The following is a 22,440-nucleotide window of genomic DNA, read 5'->3' as shown; positions in this document are numbered from 1 at the left end:
AGGGAAAAAATGGCAGAGAAGGGTGTGGTGGAAGAGGAAAGGCGCGTTGAGGAGGAAAATGAAGGACCATCAAAGAGGCGTCGGACGGGTTCGCGGCTCTGTGGCATTTGCCGCAAGACTGGCCACAATGCAAGGACATGCCCAGAGACTGGAGAAATAGATAGCTCAAGCGATTCTGAGTAGTTTCAATTGATCGCATCAGATTTTGGTGGACTTTTGGCAGTTTGTAGTGGTGTGGTCTAGAAAAGTGTCCCGGTCGATGGGGTGTCCCGCTCGATGGTGGACCACGTTAATGAAGGGGAGAACATATGGAGAACAAAAAAAGCCACGAAGACACTGCAAAGGCTTACCGGTTAACTCTCTTAACCGGTCGAAGAGAGGTAGCCGGCTGGGAAGCCCTTGAGAAGGTTCACTTCGCGGAGGGCGACGGGGCCTGGACATCGGTACGACCGAGAAACTCACCACCAAAGCTCCGAGGCTGGACCAACGCCATGGACCGTTAGGCTCCTTGGCCGTTGTCGTTGGGGATTAGGAAACCCGGCCCTCCTATATCAACCACCGGCGGGTGCTCACCGGGCCAAAGATTTCGCGTGCCCTCACCCGCAAGACTATCTATCACACCATACCCGTCACCGCCCCAACAGCAAGCACCTCGATCCGTCCCGCATACAGCCGCATCATGTGCGCGACCGGATCCCCCCAGACGACCCCGCGCAGTTGCTCGTCCGTGACGATTTGCGCCACGACGCCCTCGTGCAGCCGCTCTGCCACCGTTGCCTTCTTGCTCCGGAGCCGCGCCGCCTTGGGGCCGCCCGACCGCAGCACCACGATCCGGCCTGCGCAGCTGAGCGTGCAAGGGGAGACGGGCCAGACGGGGCCTGCGGCTTCTGATTTGAGGGAGCGGGTTGGTGTTGTCGTCTTTGGGGTGGTGTTTTTGGTGGGCTTGTCTCCCCGGCGTGGTTTATTGCTGTCAGGAGGGCCGGAGGGATGCCCCTTTGCCGAGTCTAGCCGTGGTTTCGGCGTGGCGAACAGCTCCAGCAAGCTCTTGACATACGCTTTGTCGGCCCGCGTTACTGGATCACCTTCGTTGACAAAGCTCATGAAGACGCTCTTTCGTGCTTGTGGGCATCGGACGTAGTCATTTGGTTTGGCCAGAGGCATCAAGCTGATGGGTGGTGTGCCAAAGGTGATGCAATGAATGCGTTTGAAGCAGCCAGAGACGGCGTTGAGCTCGCTTTCCGCTTCCTTGGACGTTGCGAGCATGTGGCTGTAGAGGAGCGCAGCGACCGCCCCTCCTGCGCTGTGACCCGTGATGAGGAGTGAGTACGAGGCTCGCCCGGGGTCTTCTTCGAGGAGCTGGCGAAGACGGCTAGCCACCGGGCCCACCATCTTACGCGCGACGGACAGAAACCCGGCGTGGCAGAGGTTTCCCGGGTCATCCTAATCGAATGAGCTTTATATCCTTCTGATAATGGGGAAGATACGACATACCAAGAAACCCATAGGCGATGTGGGCGTCGTGTCAAGATTAACGGCCCAGTCCATGAAGGTGGCTGTGCCGCGAATGGCGAAAACAATGGTGTTCATGTAGTCCATGGGCACCGACTTGATCACCATAGCCTTTGTCCCCGTCCGCCAATCTCCGCTGACGTGGGCATCCCGCTCGGCGCGCCCTGTAGGCAGTTCATACACGCGCTCAGAATACTGGGCTGCCAGACAGAGCAGTGGGTATGTGGGAATGAACCTGTGCCTCGTCAACCAGGGTACCAACAAAGAGCAAATAACACAGCGGTATGACATACAATTTGAGAGGGGGCAGGTTCATGGGCAAGCGCGAGTTCGCGTAATAGTCCACTTTGGTAAAGAAACTTCCCGACACAACCGCTGCCGCCATGGTTGTCTGTCCCTTGGGGTGGCCCTTCCCGGAGCTTTTCTTGCCAACTTTAAGCAACCCCTTCTCGCTCACAGGCGCAACTAGAGATACTGGCGGTGTCGCGGCCTGTGTTGGCTGCCAGGCGAAAATGTCGTGCTCCTTCCCATTGTAGCCTCCTTGGTCAATCGTGGTCAAGACGTTGTCGAGGCGGTTGGATATCTCGTTCACCAAGCCATTGCCTTGCCTGACAAGCTGATTCCCACAATTGGGCCACGATGGTAACACTTCGTTCAGCAAGCGCGGGATGCAGGTCCCCTGACATACTTCCTTGGCCAAGTCAACTGCTGACCCGAGATCCACTTTGTCCAGAGGGCTGCTGACGATGAACGAGGGTGCGGGGGCTTGCGAGGGAAGAGGGCCACCCAAGTAGTAGTGATGTTGATTCACGATAATAGGAGGATATGCCCCTAGCTGCTGGTACGAAGTTGGAGGCTGCGCTCCTCCATTCCAGCCAGGAGGTGCGGGGAGAAGGCCGGCCGGCTGGAAGGGGGCAGGTTGCTGATAAGAGCTACTGAGCAGCCCACCCTGGGAAAATTGAGTCGGCGCCGGTGGTCCTGGTTTTGGAGGGGTTCGCCGCTTTTGAGCCTTGGGCTCGGGTGTGGGTGAGTTCTTCTTCACTTTCCTCGAGCCACCAAAGAAGACCATGCCGAAGCCTGTTTGCGGTTTGGCATGTATGATTTTCTCGCACCTTTTCTCCCGAGACAGACTAGTAACGGCAGGCGAACAAGGCACGAAGTGAGCAAGTGAGAAGTGAGATGTAGCCACAAGTAGAGAGATGTGCTGGGCGATGCGCAAGGTAAATCAGGTAACTGAGGACAAGAAGACCAACGGCTTTTGGAGGGGTCTGGTGACGCGAGCTAGTTCCCCCGGCGTTGACGGACCCGAGGCGAACGGCCTGGTCCCCGCCAGGGCGGGAGTGCCTTACTGCATCTTGCAGCCAAGATGGCTCGATATCCCGGTCACACGGCGGCTGTGTGCTCCCATTCGCTGCCGTGGAACGGCTTCGCCTCGAATCATGATCAGCGGTGGCGGCTCTGCAGGCACAGCACTCACCAGTTCCCAGGGTTGGAGTTGACATCTGCATGAAAACCACAAGAGAGGTTCCCTGATGCCATTGCGCTCTCGCAGCTAACCGCCCAGCCAGTGTGGTGCAATCGAGGAACAGTTCGGTATTTGACGGCCATGCTCGGAGAGTGTCGCCAACAAGACGGCATGAAAGGCTTCCTCTTCCAAACCCGGCTGCAGACTGCCAGCCAGCTAATGGTTCCCGAGGCGCTGCGACCGGCCATGGAAGCCCGGAATTGGTGGAACAGAGTGTTGCTTTGGCCAGTTTATTAGGTTGCCGGCTTTGGTCCTCGACTTCGTGACAAGGCGCTGAAGATGCATGATCCCGCACAGTACCGCACTGGGGAGCACGCTCCACTCTTCTGGTTGACTAGGATAATACCCAAAGTGCTGTAATCAGCAGCACGCTGCGGGGGTAAAGCTGGCCCGGATCGCCCGATGCATTCATCAGTCAATTGAAACAAGAAACATCTGAGGTCGATTGGCAGCCAAGCTTCGATTCATGAAGGCTTGGCGAGCGAGCACGTATGAGTCCCACCCGCAAAGACGAAATACCTGTGTTGAGGCCGGCAATAGGAGCAGCCTCAATGCCGTCATTAATGATCTTGATATCGGGCACCATGGAATGTTGATGTGGATGACGGGGAGTGAGCGGTGTTGAGGTGAACATAGACCAATTCGAAATTGACTTGGCTTGGCATGGGTGGACCCTGGCTCCCTTTGTGCTTAGCGCAAGTGCCGGGCAGGGAAGCCACCACTGGACGGCATGGAGGGGTCGGGAGTCGGGGTTCCAGCGTCCTCCAACAAACGACTGAACAATTTCGCGACATTGGGAGCGCGCCGGTTCATGCAGTCGCGCAGGAGTTACCTAGACGGCAAAACCGGGTCTGCACTGTTTGGTTTCGTCTCCGCGATGCATCCAAGGATACGATGGATTTTGTGAGTACTCGATGCCATCATTCAAAGTGTGTGGTCTTGATTCCGCTAATACCTGCTGCTCGTTGCAGTGGTCGCGCCTCTTAGCACACACGCCGCTGGCCTCGGCAAGCTCCCGCAAGGACTTTGCCAAGGATCCTGCCCGTCGCCTGTATCGATTTGAGAAGGAGTACAGTCAGCTGCTGGTGAGCATCGCATGGCTTGACCTCGTGAGCAGGGCGGGCGCCTCGAGCTGACATGGGCGCTGCAGCACACATGGCGCAACTCGTCCAACCTCGCCCACGACCATGAAGCTGCCGAGAACATCGAGATCCGCCTCCAAGAGCTGACGAACCTCCTGAGCGACGAGTCCCGCCGGCCCCTGCCCCATCCCTGTATCGCCTTCGCTGCCGCCAAGCAAGTCTACATACCCGTCGCCAAAATCGCCTCGAGCTCCCTCAACGAATGGATCATCAAGGAAGCCGTGCTGTTCTTTGCGAGCCTGATCGAGAGCGATGAGGAGGCCTTTGTCGAGAGCGAGACCTTTGCCGCTAGCCTGACGAACCTGCTGGTTCGCATTACTGGTGCAAACAGCATCCGTCTCGGCGCTGATACCGAAGCACGCGTCGTCGAGCTGGCCTTCAACATCACCACCAAGATTCGCCTTGACCCGGGGATTCTAACCGCTTGGTTCAAATCTCAGTCTAATGGCTCGGACACCAGGCAGTTGGATTACCGCGAGAAGTTTGCAGGGAGGACGCAGAAGCAGGACTTCCCGTTGTTCTACCTGCTGATGGACTACATCCACCACGAGGGCAAACTCGGCGACTTTGCCAGGACCGGCCTGCTCTACATCATTGAAGCAACGTCACGCTCAGTCTTGCTGGAGCAGTGGATTGTTGAAAGCGACTTATCCACCCTGATGGCCACTGGCTTGGGGGCTCTGTATAGTCAACTGAGCCGCAAGCTGGTCATTGACCACCCGCCCAACGACCTACCTCCCATCCTCGCTTTCTCCGACTACCAGCATCCCAAGTCCAACTACGAAGTTGTCAGCTCCTGTTCCTTCCAGTTTCAGTCCCATTTGGACACTTTCCTCTCCCACCTCCTTTTCTGGCAGGACGTCCTGAACCACTGCAGGTCCGTTGAGGTCAAGTCGAGTTTGCTGGAGCACTTCCAGGTCATTTTCTTGCAACAACTACTGTACGTACACCCTGATGGTCATGACCAGCCGTCTGCTCACGCCTTCGCAGATACCCCTCCTTGCTCGAGTCTTCGGATGTTGACGGCGGCTCATCTGTGGCTGTCTTGACCTATCTTCGCCGCATTCTGGAATCACTGGACCACCCCGACATGATCAATCTCATCCTACACTACCTGCTGGGCCTACCGGACATTGTGGGCTCAGTCAACCCCGACTCGGAAGACGTCGTCAGCGCCGCCCGCAAGCGCAAGTCGCTGGACCTCGCCACCATGATGGCCTCCAAAGGAGAGGCTGCGGCGGATCCCTTGCTCTTTAACCTCGTCGATCTGATTCTGGCCTGCCTGCGGTCCCAAAACAACCAAACCGTCTACGTTACTCTCCAGCTGGTATCCGTGATCCTTAAGAGGCACCATCGGTACGCAGTTATAACTCTCCTCTACACAGAAGGCGTGCTTGGCGAGTCCCTTCACCGGACATCGGGCGCCCATCATCAGGAGGTCGAGTATCTCATATCCCTGGCCGGGAGCGTTGGAGGGCAGGATAACTTTGACGAAGTTTACGATAATATTCTAAAGGACACGCTGGTTCGGTTGGAGAATCACCCGTGCTCCATCAAGCTGGTCACCCCGAGGATCTCTGCTCAGACCCATAAGCTTCCCGCCGTTCCCGACACCCTTCCCGGCGCACCACGAGAAGTCCGGTCCCACACCCTCCACCCGAGCGACCCACTGCTCAATATAATTCTTGACCGGCTCGAGACTTTCTTCCTCAACCCTGTTGATACGAACCTTGCTCTGACCGAGGCCATCTTCGACCTTGCCGCCTGCGGATTTATGCATTTGGAGGGCTGGTTCCTGCGGAGCCCGCTGAACTATGTTTACGAGGAGGAGGACGACAGCCCTCCTTTGCCCGAGCCCCCACCGGACCCTGAGTCGGAGGAGTACATCGAGTATAAGCAGATGCAGTCGATGAGGGAATCTCGCCGGCGGCCACGGTGGATCCAATCGAGCCTCCCGCGGCTACTCAGAGTCCTACAGTCCCTTTGCGATCAGGTCGCCGTTTACCGGGAAACCGTCCCACGCTTCGACGACTTGCTCCAACAGCGCCGCGAGGCGTTTCAGATAGCAGACTGCGCTAGTCAACCCCTTCCACTACATCCCCCACGAAACACAGCCCCAGTCTCGCAACCTTCGGCGGCTACCACAGCTACTCCCACCGCCGACCGAACGACCCTGTTCTCCGATGAGGGGCGCAACATTTCGCGGGAACGCCCTTCCGGTCTCGAAGGCTTCGCCCAACGCATCCTCTCCGAGCTCGGCACACCTACTCGCTCGGGCAGCCCGCGCGGCCGTAAGGAAGCCAAACAGACCCCATCAGACCGCTCAACCGACACGCCCTTCCGCCCTCCCCCGCCCCAGCCCAGCAACAGATCCTTCTCCCCGGGAACCAGCCCGGCCCCTTCTTCCACCCTGCCCACACCATCTGGCCCCGCTCCCTGGGACGATAGCAGCAACACGACCGCCGACGCCTTCGCCAGCCAGGCGAAGGCCTCCCAAGCGATCGACCAGAGCATCCTTGCCCGGCGAGTCGGCATCCCTGACGTCTCCTGCTCCACTGCTGCTGCTGCCGCGGAGAAATTGGTGGGCCAGCCGATCGCGCTCAGTTTCGACAGCAGGCAACGGACCGCCGGGGGCGTGTCGGATGCCGATGAAAAGCTTGCTGCGGCCGAGGAAGAGGCTCAAGCCCACGAGGGTGGGGGCGAGGATGCGTTGCTTGCGCCGTCGGAGGATGGGGAGGGGTCGGAACGTGGTGAAGACGGTTTCGAAGGGGAGGGCGGTGGGGAGCCCGGTACGCCGAGCGGTGGTGGTGGTGCCGGGGAGAGGGGGACTGTGTCGGTGTCGCATGCCTTGACGAATGTTATCGTGCTGCAGGCGTTTTTGTTTGAGTTGGCTAGTCTGGTGCAGGTTAGGGCGGGCTTGTTTGATGAGGTCCGGTTTGCTTAGGTGGCGGATGAGGGAGTGCCTGTGCGGGAGGGTCCGCGAGGGGGAATAAATGGCGTGGAGGTCGAGGTGAATCCGGAGGAGGAAACGGAAGGGGAATGTGAAAGGGCGAGGGACTGGTTGGGGCCGGCTTTCGAGGCGAGAGAGGTCCTGAAGGGACTGTTTGGGCTGTGAGGGTGGCTGGGGTTGGAGCTTATGGATGGGATTCCGTGCATTGCTTGGTGTTAGTGGAATTGCTGGCATTGGTATTTACTGAGCAGCACTTTTTGCATGGTAGATCAGTCCGGTTGAAGCTTCTTGTGTATTCACATGTTGCGAGTACCAATGGCCGTGATGCCCATTTCCACATATGTTGAGGAGATTGCATCCAACCAAGCACACATTCGCGACATAGCAGTGCAGCTGCCCAACTCGGCATCGCCGACGTGCTTGGGATCAATTTGAATCTGTATGGGATGACCCAACTTACCTTCTGGGTTTTCTGGAAACCCATTCGGTTTGACTCTCGGTCGGAAATGGAACCGAGTCTGGTTTCACCAACCGCCCTGGATTGTGAACAATCCGACCAGGCATCGAACCCGGGGAACACCGACATGAGGTTGAGCGGGAGGGCGGAGAGAAAAGGGTAGATTAGATGCCAAGGGACTACTTCTGACCCACGGTGCATCATTTACGCATTGAGTTAGCTCTCCTTTGTAGCAAAGCTAGTCGCGAAGTGCGGTTCAGGGGTAACAGCCTCAATCTTGAAACACGCAAGATCACCATCCTCTGATCGGATCATCTCAACGCCGTCATCGTCCAGTGGCGCATTTCGGCCTGGTCTTACAGTCCGCGTGTTTACGCGGCATTACAGATCCCCAGATTCGGTACGCATGGATTGATCGCCAGGATGAACACTGGGCATGGGTACTGATTTGAAGATGCATATAGGAGCTGTTCGCCGTTCAAAATCATTTGGGGAAAACAGTCAGCTAGGCAAATCATTCACCCATGGTGCTGAAGTTGCACTTCTAGATATTCCCTAAGTAGAACTTCGGAAGAGAGACTAGGATGTCGTCCAGCATGACGAGACTGGCACGCGCCTTCTTGATGGCATACAGCCTCGTGTCCAGAGCAGCAGCGCAGAGCCAGACCCAAGGCCAGGGCCTGCACTCGCTGATGGTTGCGGCCGGCAAGCTCTACTTCGGCACAGCCACGGAAACCAACAACTTCAACGACGCCGCCTACCAGGCCATCTCGACCAACAAGAATGAGTTTGGCATGTTCACGCCCGAGAACTCGCAGAAATGGGAAGTGACAGAGCCAACACAAGGCCAATTCGTCTTCACCCAAGCCGACCAGGTCGCGCAGAAGGCAGCGTCCAACGGTCAGCTTCTGCGCTGCCACACCCTGACCTGGCACTCCCAGCTCCCGTCATTCGGTTCGTGTCATTCCCCCCTCCTCCTTCACCATCCCACTAACTGACTCCCCGATCGCCAGTCTCCTCGGGCACCTGGACTCCCGAGACCCTCTCGGCCGTCCTCGAAGCGCACATCAAGAGCGTCATGACGCACTACGCCGGCCAGTGCTATGCCTGGGACGTCGTCAACGAAGCGCTCAACGACGACGGCACTTTCCGCGAGTCTGTCTTCTTCACGACCATGGGCCCAGACTACATCCCTATATCCTTCCGCGCCGCAGCGTCGGCCGACCCGTCCGCCAAGCTGTACTACAACGACTTCAACCTCGAGACCACCTCCTCCAAGGCTGACGGCGCCGTCAAGATTGTTCAACTTCTCAAGGACGCAGGAGCCAAGATCGACGGCGTCGGGTTCCAGGCGCATCTGACGGTGGGGCAGACGCCTTCGCGCGAGGAGCTCGCCGCCACGCTGAGCCGGTTCGCGGCGCTGGGCGTCGAGGTGGCGTACACGGAGCTGGACCTTGCGCACGCGTCGCTGCCCGCGAGCGACGCCGACCGCGAGCAGCAGGCACGCGATTACGTGGCTGTGGTCGGGTCTTGTCTGGACGTGGCGGCGTGCGTGGGCGTTACGGTGTGGCAGTTTACCGACAGATACAGCTGGGTGCCCAACACGTTCCCCGGTAAGGGGGACGCGTGTCTGTACACGTCCGAGTACCACAAGAAGCCGGCTTATGAAGCGGTGCTGGAGCTGTTGCAGGGGGCGGCCGCTGCGGCGGGAGGTTCTGGGTCTGGCGGTGGGAGCACTGGGGAAGGGGCCTCATCGAACTCGACTCGGACCGAGTCGTCTGCGAGTATCTCAGCGGCAACAGCAGCCCTGAGTGGCGCTTTTGGAGTCATGGGTGGGCTGGCTTGTCTGGCTTTGCCCGTGGTGGCTGCTTTTTTGGTGTTTTAGAGCGCGAGGTTGGGCACATGGACGCGGCGCAGGCGTGTACATGGTGTATGAGTAGAGCCAAGGGGCTTCAGCAATAGACTGCAGGATAATGCGGGGGGACAATGGTCCAAGATGCGTTTCTCGGCGCATGCAGATGTGACTTGAAGCATGTATTTCCAAGCGAGTACTGTTCCATCCAAACTCTTTCTATTCTATGTATCCTCGGGAGTCCCCAATATAAGGTGAGAGTAGTTCGAGTCCGCGAGCTCAACTGGGCCTCTATTAAGCAGGCAGAACTCCCTGGGGGAAATGAAACAAATCATCCGGATCAACCGCCTTCTTTATAGCCTGCAGCTTACGCAAGTGAGTTCCCCAGTAGTTGGCTTGGGCATCCTTCTGATCAAGCCTGGAATCGGGATAATTGATGTACATTCCCCAATCGCTCTTGGCCATGCCCTGGGTGATGTTGGCAGCAAAGTTCGCCATGATGGTGTGGCCGTCAGCCGGGTAGACGCCTTTGTCGACGCGGTCATAGAGCAGGTACATGAGAAGATAGTCGCGGTGAGCATACGCGGCCGAGTCCACGGCGGGCTTTGCCACGGCTGAGTTCTCGCCGCCGTGCAGGTCGATTTGCACATACCAATCTCTGGTGTTGTTCTTTGCCTGCTTGAACCAGTAGCTCACAAACGTCTGGAGCTGCTCCTCATTGAGCGCCTGGGTGTACAAACTGGTTGAGTAGAACGTTTCGTGCTGGGCAAGGTTAGCGAGGAATTTCTCTCATATGTTCTGGTTTGTTCTTACCTCCTCGTGACCATGTCCCAGGTCAATGTTGGAGCCACCGAAATGCTTGACTTGGTCGAGCCAGCCTCCCGTTCTCGCCAGTGCCAGCGTTGCATTCGTCTTCTTCATCAGGGGTGCCAAAACAGACTGTAACCCCTCCTTATCGCCGTAGTACAGACCCTCAAGGTTGACGAAGCGTCTGGCAATAAACAGACGCATGTTCAACTCCGCCGGCATGGTTTTGGCAAACTCCTGGACTGCCGTCAAGCCAAGGAGAGCTCTTGCCTCGGTAGGCCATTGCACCGGGGCGGCAAAGTAAGTCGCCTTCTCGGGGACCTCGAAGGTCTTGAAGCGGAACTCGGTCACGATGCCCATGGATCCGCCGGCCCCGCGCAGAGCCCAAAAAAGTTCGGCGTTCTCGGTTTCCGAGCAGTTTACGATGGTAGAGTTCGCCAGCACAACGGTTGCGCCGACCATCCAGTCCAGAGCAAGGCCGTGAGTGTGAGCGCTCAAGCCATACCCGCCATGAAGCACATGGCCTCCAACGCCGACGCTATATGTGTCAGCCGTGGAAACCCAGGAGTGCTCGTCAGTCCAGGGCCGCTTACCCCGGGCATGTACCATGGCTGATTGCTCTCTTTCCCTGGTTGTAGAGCTCCCATGCGAGGTGGCCGAGGCGAGAGCCGCCTTCTACTGCTGCAATGCCGGTAGCGTTATCCAGGACGACCTTGTTCATCCGGCTCATCTCAATAACCAAGTGCCCGTCCTCTCCACCGAGTCCAAAGGCAGCGTAGCTGTGCCCGCCGCACTTGGCGTTCGCCTTGATGCCCAACTGTCTCGCACATGCCACGGCATCCTGTATGTGCTTTGTCGTGGTGATGGCAGCGACGGCAACAGGTGTGTAGTTGAGGCGCAAGTTGAAGGGCGTGGCGTCAAGCTTGTACTCGGTAGACCCAGTTTCGTCGACCGGCACGCCGGCCTTGATCAGACAGTCGGCAAGTGCCTCGGCTTTGTCAAGGGGGGATGCATAGAGGGCACCTGCCAAGCCCACCAGGGCGAAAACGTGGTGGATCATGGGCATGAGGCGCGGTTGAACTACGGCGTGAATAGAAGGAGGATAAGACGGGGTAGCCTTTAGTTTAAGGGGTTGTGACCCTTGGGGTGCTCTTAGATGTCCCTCGCGACCCGGTCAATTGCCGACTGGAAACCGCAGGGAATTATGGTATATACCTGACTGCGGAATGGCTGACTTCGCGGATCAGGCGCTTCCTCGCCCTCGTCGACGACAGACAGGAACGACAGACAATGGAGTCGGGTCATCCACAATTCTGTATCGTCTGGCGCTCTCCCGACGCTTATATGCGGCAGGCTTGACGTACTCTAGACAGACCTGAGTCAGCGGAGCAGCAGGATCGGATCACTGACTGTTTTGCCGGCCTTACTTTAATTAATCTGGACAGTCCTCGTTGGCAGAATGGTAACATAAAGGGGCTGTTGATCCCGGAATTCCTCTTCCTGGTGCGCTGCGGGGAGGCTGAGGCGGGCTTGGGGCGGCATGATTGAGGATTAATCTCGACGTGCAGAGCCTCAGCGCGCTGTGAAGCATCGCGAACGGCGCCGATCGCCAAGGACAAAAGGATGACACTGCAAGAAGCGAACGTCCCTCTATGAGCGGCTTATCGGGAAGCAATATACAGTGCCTAATTAGGGCGATCTGCGCTGTCATCCGAGACTTGACCTTTTCCCGAGGGTTCGATAGCAGAAACTTATGATGGTATTTGGGGCCTGTGCCGTCAGTTGCGTCTGGGACACCGTTTTGGTGTACTTAAAGTTGTTAGTACCGCGCCTTGAAACACGACGTCTGACATATGTAATAGAATGTTCCGTGACCGTTCTGTGCTTGGGTAGGCTGGAAGGGTGTTGTGTTGTGAAACTTGGGCGGATTCTCAGCCTGGATGGAACAAGTGACTGTACCAAGAACAGATATTAAGGCCCAGGCGATGTATATTGCGCGGTTCGAATTAACCGACGGTGCCCCAGGGCCTCTTGATGGGGGGAACGGGGGGGGAGGGGGGAATCCCCCCGATCATCGAACCTTGAGAGGCGGAGAGTTCGGAATATGTGAGGTTCTGGGGGGTTTGCTGCACTACTCAAATGTAAACTCAGGCATAAAAAAATAAAATACACTGGACTGTGGTGGTTCATCCAGTAATTGAGAAGCGAAGTTTCTGAACACTGTGTGGCGCAGGCAGCCAATCGCTCCTCCGAGAACTCATCTGCCAGAGCCCAATAACGAAGCGGAAGCTCCTTCCTCACTCATCATGTGTAAACAAAATGTCAAAGTTCATCATTGAAGCGAACTTCAATGACTCGGATGCGCTAATCACAATGAAGATGCTCATCATGGTCCCACCCAGTCGTGAGGTTCGCTGGGAGGCGGCGGGTTCGTGCAGCGGAAAGAGCGATGGCTGAATCAGGCTGCCGGCTGATGACGTTGCGGTTCGACCGGTTTTTATCCACCGCGACAAACGGCGGAAAGACCTGCAAAATGACAAGCCTAAGGTATCCATCGATTGCCTTCCGAGAAATCAGACTGTCACTTTCTTGCTGCTCTGGAACGGAACGTTAACAGAAAACGGACGGGGTCAAAGGTGCCAAGTTTGGATTTCTAGGCCCGAAAGCTTACCTCAGAGACCTCAGTGATTCAAGTTCAATCAAGATCCCAATAGCCGGTCTTGCCTCTCCAGTTAGGTACAACACCTTGGGAGGTACTCTGAAGGAACGTGGGAATAAAGTCTTTGAATTTCAGTGGCATATTTGCGGGGATCCGTTGTTCGTCTTTGTTGAAAGCAGTCAATGTATCCCTCTCAGAGCCGCGGCGATGGCAAAGTTCATGATATGAATCCTGCGCTACAGCTCCCTGGCGAGGTGTAAGCCGGGCAGTCTGATGGATTTGGCTGACCGTTGAGTACTGCATCCCAATGAGGCCGGAAGATGTGCTCCGCTTGCTGCGTCTCCAACCACAGTACGCTTTTTACGTGGACGGATGCTTCGTTCCAAGTGCAGAGAATCAGAGACTCGGCTGTGTCCCTTGCCATCCTCGTTGACCATTGGTAGTGTGGTGTGCCGCTTGAGGCCACCATCCCAACTGCCAGCAACCAGACACCAAGCGACAAAGTCACACTCGGAGTCGACTCTAGACGCTGGAGGTGCTTCATAAGCTTATCCAGAGTCTGGTTGAATATTACTGCGTGGGAGAAATAGGTCGGCCCTTGTATGATAAACATGTAGAGTACGGTTGCGTAGCGGACACATTCGGTGAGTGGGGACGACGCTGGGCTTGTTGAGTCCGGGGCTGAGAGTAGAAGGCGGTGTATGACGAAGCATGTCAGGTCGTGAAGCTGCGTGGTGGGGAAGGGTACCCGTCCGGCTCGCTGGAAGACGCTGCGGAGGCGTATGAAGACATTTCGGACATCGTAATCCACGTTTAAAACGGTGATGTCGGCTATGGGTACAGCGTGTTCAAGAGTGGCCGAATCGAGCTGCCATTCTGGAATAGGAGGTATGCCGTGACCTATGCCAGCATCGTCTTGGGTGTCGAATTGGGGATGACCCATGATAAGCATCGATACCCTTTGATGTCTGAGTGATGGCATAGCACGAGCTGAGAAGATGTGGACGACTTACCAGCTAACCATCCTTGCAGTAAGTGGACTTGTTTGCCTCACTGCCTTGATACCCCCTCTCAAGTCGACGAGTTTCTTGACACCGTCAACGTGCATCTGGGCAACCTCGATATTGCCTTTACCAAACTGAGGTGGTAGGTGGACAGTCAGCAAGGTAAACAGCAGGATGGGACAACGGCCGTCTTACTTCAATGGTTGCCAGGGTGATGACAGAATTCATGGTTCCGTCTTGGACGGCGAGTGAGGTGTCGTCGACTTTACGTCGAAGCAGAGCCACCGAGTCGACCATGAGCAGGTCCGACGTGCGAAAGCCCCTCCGGGCCAGCAGCTCCTCGTCAAGGCATGCTGTTTGCAGAGAGACGTGAAACAAGGCCGGGTCCGTCAATGTTATTGGCCACCACGAGACGAGAAAGGGGTTCGTGGCCGCATTGGGATCGAGGGGATAATACTGGAATGCAATCTTATGGAGGACTGAAGAGAAGCGTTAATCATTGAAGTCCGTTTCAAGGACATGATGACGTACAGCTGTGAATGAGCCGTTGAACATGTTCCCGAGGCAGCCTTGTTGGAGGGTAGGAGTCAAACGGGTCGACAGATGCGAACCTGTAGCCGGCAGTTAAGGGGGCGGATGTGCCGGAATGGTCTAATGTTGCTGGTGCGGTCAATGGCTCGTTTGCATAGACACATTGCACCTGGCGCTTGACGCAGCGAGAGCAGCGAGGCGTGCCGAGGTCGCAGCTGTGTTTTGATCGGGCGCAGGCAGTGCACGAACGCCGAAGTGTGTAGCGCATTCCGTCAGGGGGGCCGCCGAGACAGGGCCGAGAAGGTGGTTGGTTGAGCGACGGGGTACCTGAATGACACTGCACAATAAGTGATATTTTTTGAATATTCAGGTATCGTGGTAGCTGACCATGTCCCAACGGAAAGGAAAAGGCCGAACTGCAATCAGGGAGAGCTGCTCGCTGCGGCTCGGGTCCCCAATGGGAATGGTTGTGACGGCAACGAGTACAATCTTCTCAGTTCCTTTTCTTGGTGGTCAATTCGCATGGAAGCGAGCAAAAGGATAAATGAGCCCCAAAGTGGGATGGTTGAAGCACGGAGGACCACAAAAGTCAGCTTAACTGAATCAGGCCTAGTCTCCGCATGCCTTGCGTGCGTCCGCTCGTGGTTTCGTTGCGCATGCAATGACCGGCGGAGTCTAATCCTCATTAGGTAGCCAAAAGTGGAGCAGCACCGGCGGGCCGGAGCGCCGAGCCCGGGCCGTCGGACATTGGAGAAGGTTGGGTGTAAGTCAAAAGGGATGAAAGCCAATATCTTGCTCGGCGGGAAGTGACTAGAACTTTCTTCCAAGTTGTAAGCTTCAAGATGGTTACCGATATGATGAACACTTTCGGCGCATCTCCCGGCCTGGTCGAGAGGTTGCCGGGGTGGACGGTGACGACGTCCGAATGGCAGCTGCCAGCCGATATCAGTGCGTTTTGTGCGGAGTGGTCTATCTGGCAGTATATAATTACGTTTTTCCTCGGCCTGGTGATTTATGACGAAGGTAATCCTCCGAAACGCCCACTATCACGTCTTCTGGGCTTGGACAGAGCGACGCGACATGAGCTGACGATTCTTCCAGTGTTGTACCTTCATCGAAAAGGCTCCCTTCCCGGGCCTCGGTTCAAGTTCCCGCTCACGGGTCCCTTTGTCCAAGCACTGCATCCAAGATTCGAAGGTTATCTTGAACAATGGGCAAGCGGTCCTTTGAGCTGTGTTTCCATCTTCCACAAGTGTGTCTTGGACCAGCCACGTCCGCACTGCAATGAATGAATGCAACCTGACATACTTGTTTACAGATTCATCGTCCTTGTGTCAGACAGAGAACTCGCCCACAGAGTCTTCAAGTCCCCCCAATACGCCGAGCCGTGCATCGTGCCGCTCGCCAAAGACATCATCGGTCACAAAGCATGGGTGTTCCTTCAGGGAAAAGCCCACGCCGAGTATCGAAAGGGACTGGCACCCCTCTTCACCAACAAGGCTATGGCCACTTACTTTCCGGCCCAAGAAAAGGTGCTGGCCGAGTACTTTGATAGATTCGTCGCCGCCAGCGCTGCCAACCACGGCCGGCCCATTGCTTTCATGACCATGTTCCGCGAGATCAACTGCGCACTCTCGTGCCGCGCCTTCTTCGGCGACTACATCACCCCCCCAGCCGTCGAGAAAATCGCCAATGACTTCTACCACGCAACCGCCGCCCTCGAGCTTGTCAACGTGCCTCTTTCCATCTACATCCCTTTCACCAAACCCTGGCGCGGCAAGCGGACAGCCGACGCCGTCCACGCCGAGTTCGCCAAGTGCGCCGCCGCATGCAAGCGCAACATGGCCACGGGCGCGGCCCCGACCTGCGTTGTCGATCACTGGGTGCGACACATGTTCGAGTCGAACCGCTACCGCGAGCGCATCGCCTCCGGCGAGATGGACATTGAGAAGCCCGCCCACCTCATCCGCGAGTTTACCAACGATGAGATATCCGACACCCTCTTCACCTTCCTCTTCGCTTCACAAAACGCCTCTAGCAGCGCTACCACCTGGCTCTTCCAAATCCTCGCCCAGCGCCCGGACGTGCTGGACCGTCTGCGTGAGGAGAACCTCACCGCGCGCGGCAGCGACAAGACCAAGCCGTTTGATCTGCCTATGCTCGAGTCCTTGTCCTACACGGCGGCCGTCATCAAGGAAATTCTCCGCCACCGACCACCCGTCATCTTCGTCCCCTACTTGGCAACAAAGCCTTTTCCCATTACCCCGCAATACACGGTGCCCAAAGGCACCCTGGTCATCCCCTCGTGCTATCCCGCGCTACACGACCCCGAGGCCTACCCCAACCCAGACGTGTTCGACCCTGACCGGTGGATTACGGGCGACGCCGAGAAGCATACGAGGAATTGGCTGGTGTTTGGTGCCGGAGCTCACGACTGCTTGGCTAGGAGGTATGTGCCGCTTGTCATGGCGGCAATGATTGGCAAGGCGGCGCTGGAGCTCGACTGGAAGCATGTGCCGACGGAGAGATCTGAGGAGATCAAGGTTTTTGCCACGCTTTTTCCGATGGTGAGCATTCCCCCACCCTGGATATCGACCCGGGATTGGAGCTCTGTGGCTGTTGCTGACGGTTGATGCTGTAGGATGGGGCCCGGCTGGTATTTACGAAACGGCCCTGAGCAGAGAGCGGGAGGTTGACCTCGTGTTGCTCAACTGAGGTGACCAAGGGGGATGGTTCAATAAGGCTTTATCCATGCGCCATTGCTTATGTGATTGTAGGCTCCAGCTAAGACTGTAGTAGGTAGGTATGTACATGTAGGCACCGAGCAAAGAATACCCACGAGACCACAACGCTTGAGTTTATGTCCTAACCACTTCCGTCGCAGAGATGTACTGGCCATCTCCCGTGTACCTCCACCTCGTGAAGTAGGCGTTCGGCGTCCCAGTCGGGCAATTCAGACCCTGTCCAGCCCCATTGCAAGTAGAATATACTCCGATCAACGTCCCAACGAACGAGCCACTCCCTCCGCTCAGCAGCTCCGCCGACGCAGTGCCCAGCACCACCCTCTCCCTTCCCTTCGGTTTCGCCGGCATTGCTGCAAAAGTATACTCGGTCGGCGTTTTCATCTGTATCTCCAATCGTAGCTTCTCACCCGCCCACTTCTTCGGCACCGCCGTCGTCGTGATCTTGCCCGAAACATTGAACCTAAAGCTCAGCTGCTCGTCAAGCAGCACAACGCCCAGTTGGATATTCGCCTTTTGCGTCAGGAACGCCACCACCCCAGCCTCCTCTCCGTTCTTCTTGGGCTCGAATTCCAGATCAACACTAAACGTAAACAGACTGTGCGTCTGCCGCCGCCCAATGAACGAAATCGCCTTCGCTGCCGGCTCGGTACCTCCCGGCAACCCAGACAGAGCATTCCGCCCCGGCACCACCTGCAACCCCTTTTTCGTCACGCTAAACATCCCCTCCCTCGGTACCCGCCAATGAACCAGATTCCTCGGGATAACCTTGCCGGGCTTCTCAAAGTCATAAACATCCGGGTCCTGATTAAACGGCCCGTCACCAGGCACACTCGTCCGATCGGCCCGCGGCAGCGGCCACCCGCTCATCTTGCCCCTGACGGGCTGCATGACGGGCCAATCCCCTTGCTTCCACGTCACGGGGAAAAGCACCGCCTCGCGGCCCATCGGGTACGACCTGTACTCGGGCCCGGAGCGCGTGGCGAGGCACATCCCCCACCAGTTGCCGCGGGCGTCCTGGAACAGGTCACCGTGGCCGACCGTCTGGAAATACTCGGCCGTGCCGCGGTTGGTGAGGGCCGGGTTGTGCGGCGCCGGCGTGTACGGCCCCGTGAGGTTCCGCGCGCGCGCCATTGTGATGGCGTGGTCCAGCGCCGTGCCGCCCTCGGCGATCAGGAGGTAGTACCAGCCGTCCCTTTTGTAAATGTGCGGCCCCTCGGGCCACACGCCCCCCGTGCCGTTCCAGAGCGGGATCGGCGGGCCGATGTCGCCCGTGGTGAGGTCGAATTCTTGCAGCTGGACGCTGTGGGTGGCGACGTAGACTTTGCCGTCGTCGTCCCAGAAGAGGTCCGGGTCGATCTTGGTGGTGGGGAAGACGAGAGCGTCGCTCCAGGAGGCGTCGTCGAAGGGGTTGGTGGTCCGGAACAGCACGCCGGATTCCTTGCCTGGCGCGTCTAGGTACTCACAAATCACGTAGAAGACGCCGTCGCGGAAGCGGATGGTGGCAGCGTACATGCCGCCTTGCTGGTTGTCGGTCACCCAGCTATAGCCGGGGAGCTGGGACTCACGGTTCCACACATGGCTGACGTGCTTCCAGTTGATCAGATCCTTGGATGCGTAGATGGGGAGGCCGGGAAAGGAGATGAAGGTGGACGTCACGCAGTAGAACTATCAACGATGTCAGTTGTGAACTTCCTACTCTGGACGCCGGCGTGTAAGGCAGTAAGGCGTTTAAGTGGGAAATGCGCAGTCTGGGGAACAGAATGGCAATATGACTCCTGAGACAGCTATAAGAGATATAAACAATTCACACACAAAGAAGATTGGTGCTTACGGTTCCGCTGACGTGGATGCAGGACGGATCAGAGTGCCAGCCGGGGAGAACGGGGTTGTAGTAAGTCGAGTTTTTGGCTGCGCACTGGGCGACCAGTCCCAAGGTCAAACCGACGGCGAGCTTCATGGTGAAAGGGGCTGATACAGAGCCTGCGCACCGCCCTATCTGCAAGCAATACCCGGCTCTACTGAGGGATGAGATCCGTCAATATACTCTCAGCCTCAATGGCAGTGATTGGCACGCCTAATCACTTACACCGCAGTTGCAATGCCAAGCCGGGTCTTTCAACCGCGGGAGCATCGATCCCGGTTATATCTGGAGATCAACAGATGCCCGCAGTTTTCCGCCAGTAACAGCCTGTGGCTAAATATGGATGGGGGGCCGCTGCAGCATGCTTCTCCTCCTGAGTTGAGAACGGGTCTGTTTTCCCCGCAGGGAAGCTTTGTGGACACCGGACAAAGTCCTAGGACCCTAGGATCCACAAAGGCATCATGCTGAAATGAGCGTTGGATACGCGAAAGGGGGAGTGGCCCGAGTACGTTGAGGCGCAAGGACTAGAACCGAGTGCTGTCTCACTGCCTAAGGGCAAAGTCCAGCATACCTCCATTATATTAGTATGTACCTATTCCACGTCGTATCCCTGAGTTATCAGTAATTATACAACTCCAGGTTTGAAAGAGGATTTGCTTGAAGAGGGTCCATCGAGGCATGTCACATTCCGTTGTGACCATCCCCCCGTTGAACTCCTCCACGCCCTTCCTGGTCTTTACCCCTATTATATCTTCTTGACATCAAACCAATCAAGATCCATGACCTTGACCCAGGCGGCCACAAAGTCAGCCACCATTTTGTCCTGGCCGCCAACCTCAGCGTACACCTCAGCGATAGCCCTCAGCTCAGCATGCGAGCCAGAGACGAGGTCCGCCCTGGACAATCAGGTCGGCCAGGGAGACATGTTTCTTGCCGTCCTGGTTGAAGGCGTTTCTGATGTTGGCCAACTGGCAGGTGGGTAGGCGGTCAGTTAGTGCAAAGGATCTCTGGGGTCACGAAGACGTTTGCGGACAGTGCCAAGGGGAAGGGCATACCGCGGCAAGGACAGTCTGCAGCTGCTTAGGGTTGTTAACTTCCCACGAGACCTGGGGGTTGCAAAGCGATGCGGGCACCGTTGGCGCCGTAGATGGGATCCTCGCGCAGGGCGATCACTGACCAACATGGTAGGCCGGCGGAACGTTTTGCTGTTGAAGGGCTGGGGGTACTCCTGAGGCCCCTGGGAGTGCCTCAGATTGATGGGCGCCGGCCGGGCTCTTGGTCAGGGTCCATTCATGCTTGAAGAGGCTCGTCAAATAGTCTGTGACGCCGGTGAGTACCCGAATTATTTGAGTTTCGGCACAATGTCAAAACCTCAGCGCCTACCGTTGCTCCATTTTGTCGGCGTCCTGGACCAGATGACCTCCAGTCCGCTCGTGATGGTGTCGACAGCGTTCCTGGTGCCGAAAGGGTTGGCCCAGCCGAAGCCCTGCTCCTCAAGAGCTGCGCCTTCAGGGGCGGGACCGACCGCTACGAGGATGTCAGCACATCAACTCCAGCACACGAAGACACTGCCACTCACCGGTGCTCGACGCGCCGTGAGCCTTGCCAAAGGCGTGGCCTCCGGCAATCAGGGCGACGGTTTTCGAGTCGTTCATGCCCATGCGGCCAGAAGTAGTGCGGATATCCAGAGCAGACAACTTGGGATCAGGGTTGCCATCGAGGCCTTGGGGGTTGACGTAGATGAGACCCATATGAGCGGCAGCAAGCGGCTTCTCCGGTTTGCTGAAGCGTCCGGCATAGTCGGTGCTGCCGTTGTAACGCACGTCGTTGCCCTTGGGCATCCAGGTGGTCTCAGAGCCCCAGTAGATGCTCTCATCCGCCTGCCAAGTGTCGGGACGGCCGGCACCAAAGCCGAGGACGGGGAAGCCCATCTCCTCGAGGGCTACATTGCCCGCCAAGATATAAAGGTCGGCCCATGAATCGCCTTGCCGTACTTTTGCTTGATGGGCCACAGCAGACGCCGTGCCTTGTCCAGGTTGCCGTTGTCGGGCCAGCTATTCAGCGGGGCAAACCATATCTGGCCCTATTCGTGGGAAGCATGTGCTTGGCTGCTGCGGCCGAGGAGCCCTGGTCGGCGAGCATGGAGGAGGAAGAACTGCACCATGCCGCCGCCACCACGTCCATCCATGGCGCGGTAAGTACCGGCACTGTGCCATGTCAAGCGGATGAACAAACCACCGTAGTGACCAAAGTCGACCGGCCACCGAGGCTGGGACTGGGTCATCAGTGCCTTGAGGTCCGCCTTGAGGTCCGCCTTGAGTCCCTTGTCTGCAAAGAGTCTCGTCAGGCTCGCTTGTTCATGGTTCCAGTGAATTCGAACACAACTCACAATCAAGGGTGGCAAAGGCGGCAGAATAATCGAAGTCTCCCCAAAGGGCTTTTGCTGGGGCGCAAACTGGCGAAGCACATCGAGCTTCAGCTGGCAGGGCCACCAGTCATGGCTCCGGGTGCCGCCGCCAGCCGCGTCGCTGATGGTTGGGCATTTCCCAAAAGAGCTTCCCAGTGTATCGAGAGATACCCGAATTTTGGCCCTCGCGACCACCGTGTCGCGCTTGTGGAGGGCGGCTTGAGGACAGCCCGCCGAGAGCAGAGGGAGGAGCCCAAGGAAGCCGGAAAGGAGCGTGGGCGCCATGAAGCCAGGTCAAGGACGGGATGCAGCCTGGAATCGAAACGAGTGACACAGTCCGCTTGGGTAACGAAGAAAGAAGGGAGTTGTTAGTCGATGCCATGATGCCGATCTTATACTTGGCAAATGGCAGCGCTGTCTTGCAAACCCTTGGCACAAACATGTCCCCTGTGCAGGTGACTTCCAGCCTTACGCCGCAAACCACTAATGTCGGCGGTTTTCTTTCAATAAATGGAAGCAAAATAAGTGAGACAACCCACAGTGCTTGACTTGATTCCAGACGCGACGCCATGTCAGTTTGCTTTTGGTCCGTTGGCTGAGACAACTGCAATCACAGTCATCCAGACCCGCCGAGTCTTGAAGGCTTGTGGGCTGAAGATCAGGTCCCGTCGAAAAGCTCGACCTGCTGACATTGCAGAATCATAATTGGCCAGCGGAGAGTTCGGCATTATCAGGTCATTGATTCTTGGGGCTTGCGTAGGGCCTGTGTGGCTTGCCTGCTACCCTCGCAAACCGGACGAGGACCCAGGGTTCAGCTGTCGTTGATTAAGTTGACAAAGGGCTGCGCTGCATTCTGAGCGCCTAAAATTATGCTCAACTTTTCTGCTGCTCGTATATGATTTTTCTCGAATTCAGATCCTGCCGACTTGACGCGGCGCGTTGGTGGGTTTGTTCGGGGACCGCTCCTCGACCCCTCTCTCCCTCCCTCCCCC

At 57.1% G+C, this 22,440-nt stretch overlaps 9 protein-coding genes across 9 annotated transcripts; 3 read left to right on the top strand and 6 right to left on the bottom strand.

Annotated features, from left to right (window-relative positions):
• Positions 1–615: 615 nt before the first annotated feature.
• Positions 616–2,578, bottom strand: N657DRAFT_582145 (alpha/beta-hydrolase; the record flags this gene model as incomplete). Its single annotated transcript, XM_062789589.1, has 3 exons — positions 616–1,440; positions 1,492–1,744; positions 1,803–2,578. The coding sequence occupies 3 exons, from the start codon at positions 2,576–2,578 to the stop codon at positions 616–618; spliced, it is 1,854 nt and encodes a 617-aa protein (XP_062642989.1).
• A 1,225-nt stretch (positions 2,579–3,803) lies between these two features.
• Positions 3,804–7,455, top strand: N657DRAFT_604995 (uncharacterized protein). The gene is made up of 4 exons (XM_062790180.1): positions 3,804–3,937; positions 4,006–4,119; positions 4,185–5,116; positions 5,167–7,455. The coding sequence occupies exons 1-4, from the start codon at positions 3,929–3,931 to the stop codon at positions 7,118–7,120; spliced, it is 3,009 nt and encodes a 1,002-aa protein (XP_062642988.1). The 5' UTR covers positions 3,804–3,928; the 3' UTR covers positions 7,121–7,455.
• Positions 7,456–8,206: 751 nt separating this feature from the next.
• Positions 8,207–9,468, top strand: N657DRAFT_582248 (glycoside hydrolase family 10 protein; the record flags this gene model as incomplete). The annotated part of the gene is made up of 2 exons (XM_062789597.1): positions 8,207–8,537; positions 8,597–9,468. 2 exons carry the CDS (start codon positions 8,207–8,209, stop codon positions 9,466–9,468), a joined length of 1,203 nt encoding a protein of 400 aa, XP_062642987.1.
• Positions 9,469–9,636: 168 nt separating this feature from the next.
• Positions 9,637–11,607, bottom strand: N657DRAFT_666799 (Glucooligosaccharide oxidase). Its single transcript, XM_062795355.1, has 3 exons — positions 10,836–11,607; positions 10,249–10,780; positions 9,637–10,197 (listed from the first exon to the last, which is right to left on the bottom strand). The coding sequence occupies exons 1-3, from the start codon at positions 11,306–11,308 to the stop codon at positions 9,730–9,732; spliced, it is 1,473 nt and encodes a 490-aa protein (XP_062642986.1). The 5' UTR covers positions 11,309–11,607; the 3' UTR covers positions 9,637–9,729.
• Positions 11,608–13,118: 1,511 nt separating this feature from the next.
• On the bottom strand, positions 13,119–14,704 carry N657DRAFT_582184 (uncharacterized protein; the record flags this gene model as incomplete). Its single annotated transcript, XM_062789593.1, has 4 exons — positions 13,119–13,860; positions 13,915–14,039; positions 14,101–14,384; positions 14,437–14,704. The coding sequence occupies 4 exons, from the start codon at positions 14,702–14,704 to the stop codon at positions 13,119–13,121; spliced, it is 1,419 nt and encodes a 472-aa protein (XP_062642985.1).
• Positions 14,705–15,293: 589 nt separating this feature from the next.
• N657DRAFT_627256 (cytochrome P450) lies at positions 15,294–17,113 on the top strand (the record flags this gene model as incomplete). Its single annotated transcript, XM_062790811.1, has 4 exons — positions 15,294–15,459; positions 15,538–15,688; positions 15,755–17,003; positions 17,078–17,113. 4 exons carry the CDS (start codon positions 15,294–15,296, stop codon positions 17,111–17,113), a joined length of 1,602 nt encoding a protein of 533 aa, XP_062642984.1.
• A 59-nt stretch (positions 17,114–17,172) lies between these two features.
• Positions 17,173–19,208, bottom strand: N657DRAFT_650481 (glycoside hydrolase family 43 protein). The gene is made up of 2 exons (XM_062793954.1): positions 19,012–19,208; positions 17,173–18,845 (listed from the first exon to the last, which is right to left on the bottom strand). The coding sequence occupies exons 1-2, from the start codon at positions 19,135–19,137 to the stop codon at positions 17,295–17,297; spliced, it is 1,677 nt and encodes a 558-aa protein (XP_062642983.1). The 5' UTR covers positions 19,138–19,208; the 3' UTR covers positions 17,173–17,294.
• An 884-nt stretch (positions 19,209–20,092) lies between these two features.
• Positions 20,093–21,219, bottom strand: N657DRAFT_650479 (heme peroxidase). The gene is made up of 3 exons (XM_062793953.1): positions 20,621–21,219; positions 20,425–20,568; positions 20,093–20,359 (listed from the first exon to the last, which is right to left on the bottom strand). The coding sequence occupies exons 1-3, from the start codon at positions 20,970–20,972 to the stop codon at positions 20,211–20,213; spliced, it is 645 nt and encodes a 214-aa protein (XP_062642982.1). The 5' UTR covers positions 20,973–21,219; the 3' UTR covers positions 20,093–20,210.
• Positions 21,125–21,733, bottom strand: N657DRAFT_684658 (heme peroxidase; the record flags this gene model as incomplete). Its single annotated transcript, XM_062796701.1, has 2 exons — positions 21,125–21,364; positions 21,431–21,733. The coding sequence occupies 2 exons, from the start codon at positions 21,731–21,733 to the stop codon at positions 21,125–21,127; spliced, it is 543 nt and encodes a 180-aa protein (XP_062642981.1).
• Positions 21,734–22,440: the final 707 nt, after the last annotated feature.

The sequence above is a fragment of the Parathielavia appendiculata genome, assembly GCF_033297405.1.
Source record: "Parathielavia appendiculata strain CBS 731.68 unplaced genomic scaffold N657scaffold_30, whole genome shotgun sequence".
Classification (NCBI taxonomy): domain Eukaryota; kingdom Fungi; phylum Ascomycota; class Sordariomycetes; order Sordariales; family Chaetomiaceae; genus Parathielavia; species Parathielavia appendiculata.
This window is presented reverse-complemented; position numbering and strand designations above follow the sequence as displayed.

Coding starts and splice junctions, on each gene's coding strand:
- N657DRAFT_604995 (XM_062790180.1), top strand. Junction 4,120..4,184: donor AGGAGTACAGTCAGCTGCTG/GTGAGCATCGCA, acceptor TGGGCGCTGCAG/CACACATGGCGCAACTCGTC. Junction 5,117..5,166: donor ATTTTCTTGCAACAACTACT/GTACGTACACCC, acceptor ACGCCTTCGCAG/ATACCCCTCCTTGCTCGAGT.
- N657DRAFT_666799 (XM_062795355.1), bottom strand. CDS start 11,308: ATGCCCATGATCCACCACGTTTTCGCCCTGGTGGGCTTGGCAGGTGCC. Junction 10,781..10,835: donor AGCCATGGTACATGCCCGGG/GTAAGCGGCCCT, acceptor TGACACATATAG/CGTCGGCGTTGGAGGCCATG. Junction 10,198..10,248: donor TGGGACATGGTCACGAGGAG/GTAAGAACAAAC, acceptor AACCTTGCCCAG/CACGAAACGTTCTACTCAAC.
- N657DRAFT_650481 (XM_062793954.1), bottom strand. CDS start 19,137: ATGAAGCTCGCCGTCGGTTTGACCTTGGGACTGGTCGCCCAGTGCGCA. Junction 18,846..19,011: donor GCATCCACGTCAGCGGAACC/GTAAGCACCAAT, acceptor CATCGTTGATAG/TTCTACTGCGTGACGTCCAC.
- N657DRAFT_650479 (XM_062793953.1), bottom strand. CDS start 20,972: ATGGGCTTCCCCGTCCTCGGCTTTGGTGCCGGCCGTCCCGACACTTGG. Junction 20,569..20,620: donor TCACGGCGCGTCGAGCACCG/GTGAGTGGCAGT, acceptor ACATCCTCGTAG/CGGTCGGTCCCGCCCCTGAA. Junction 20,360..20,424: donor GCCGACAAAATGGAGCAACG/GTAGGCGCTGAG, acceptor CCGGCGTCACAG/ACTATTTGACGAGCCTCTTC.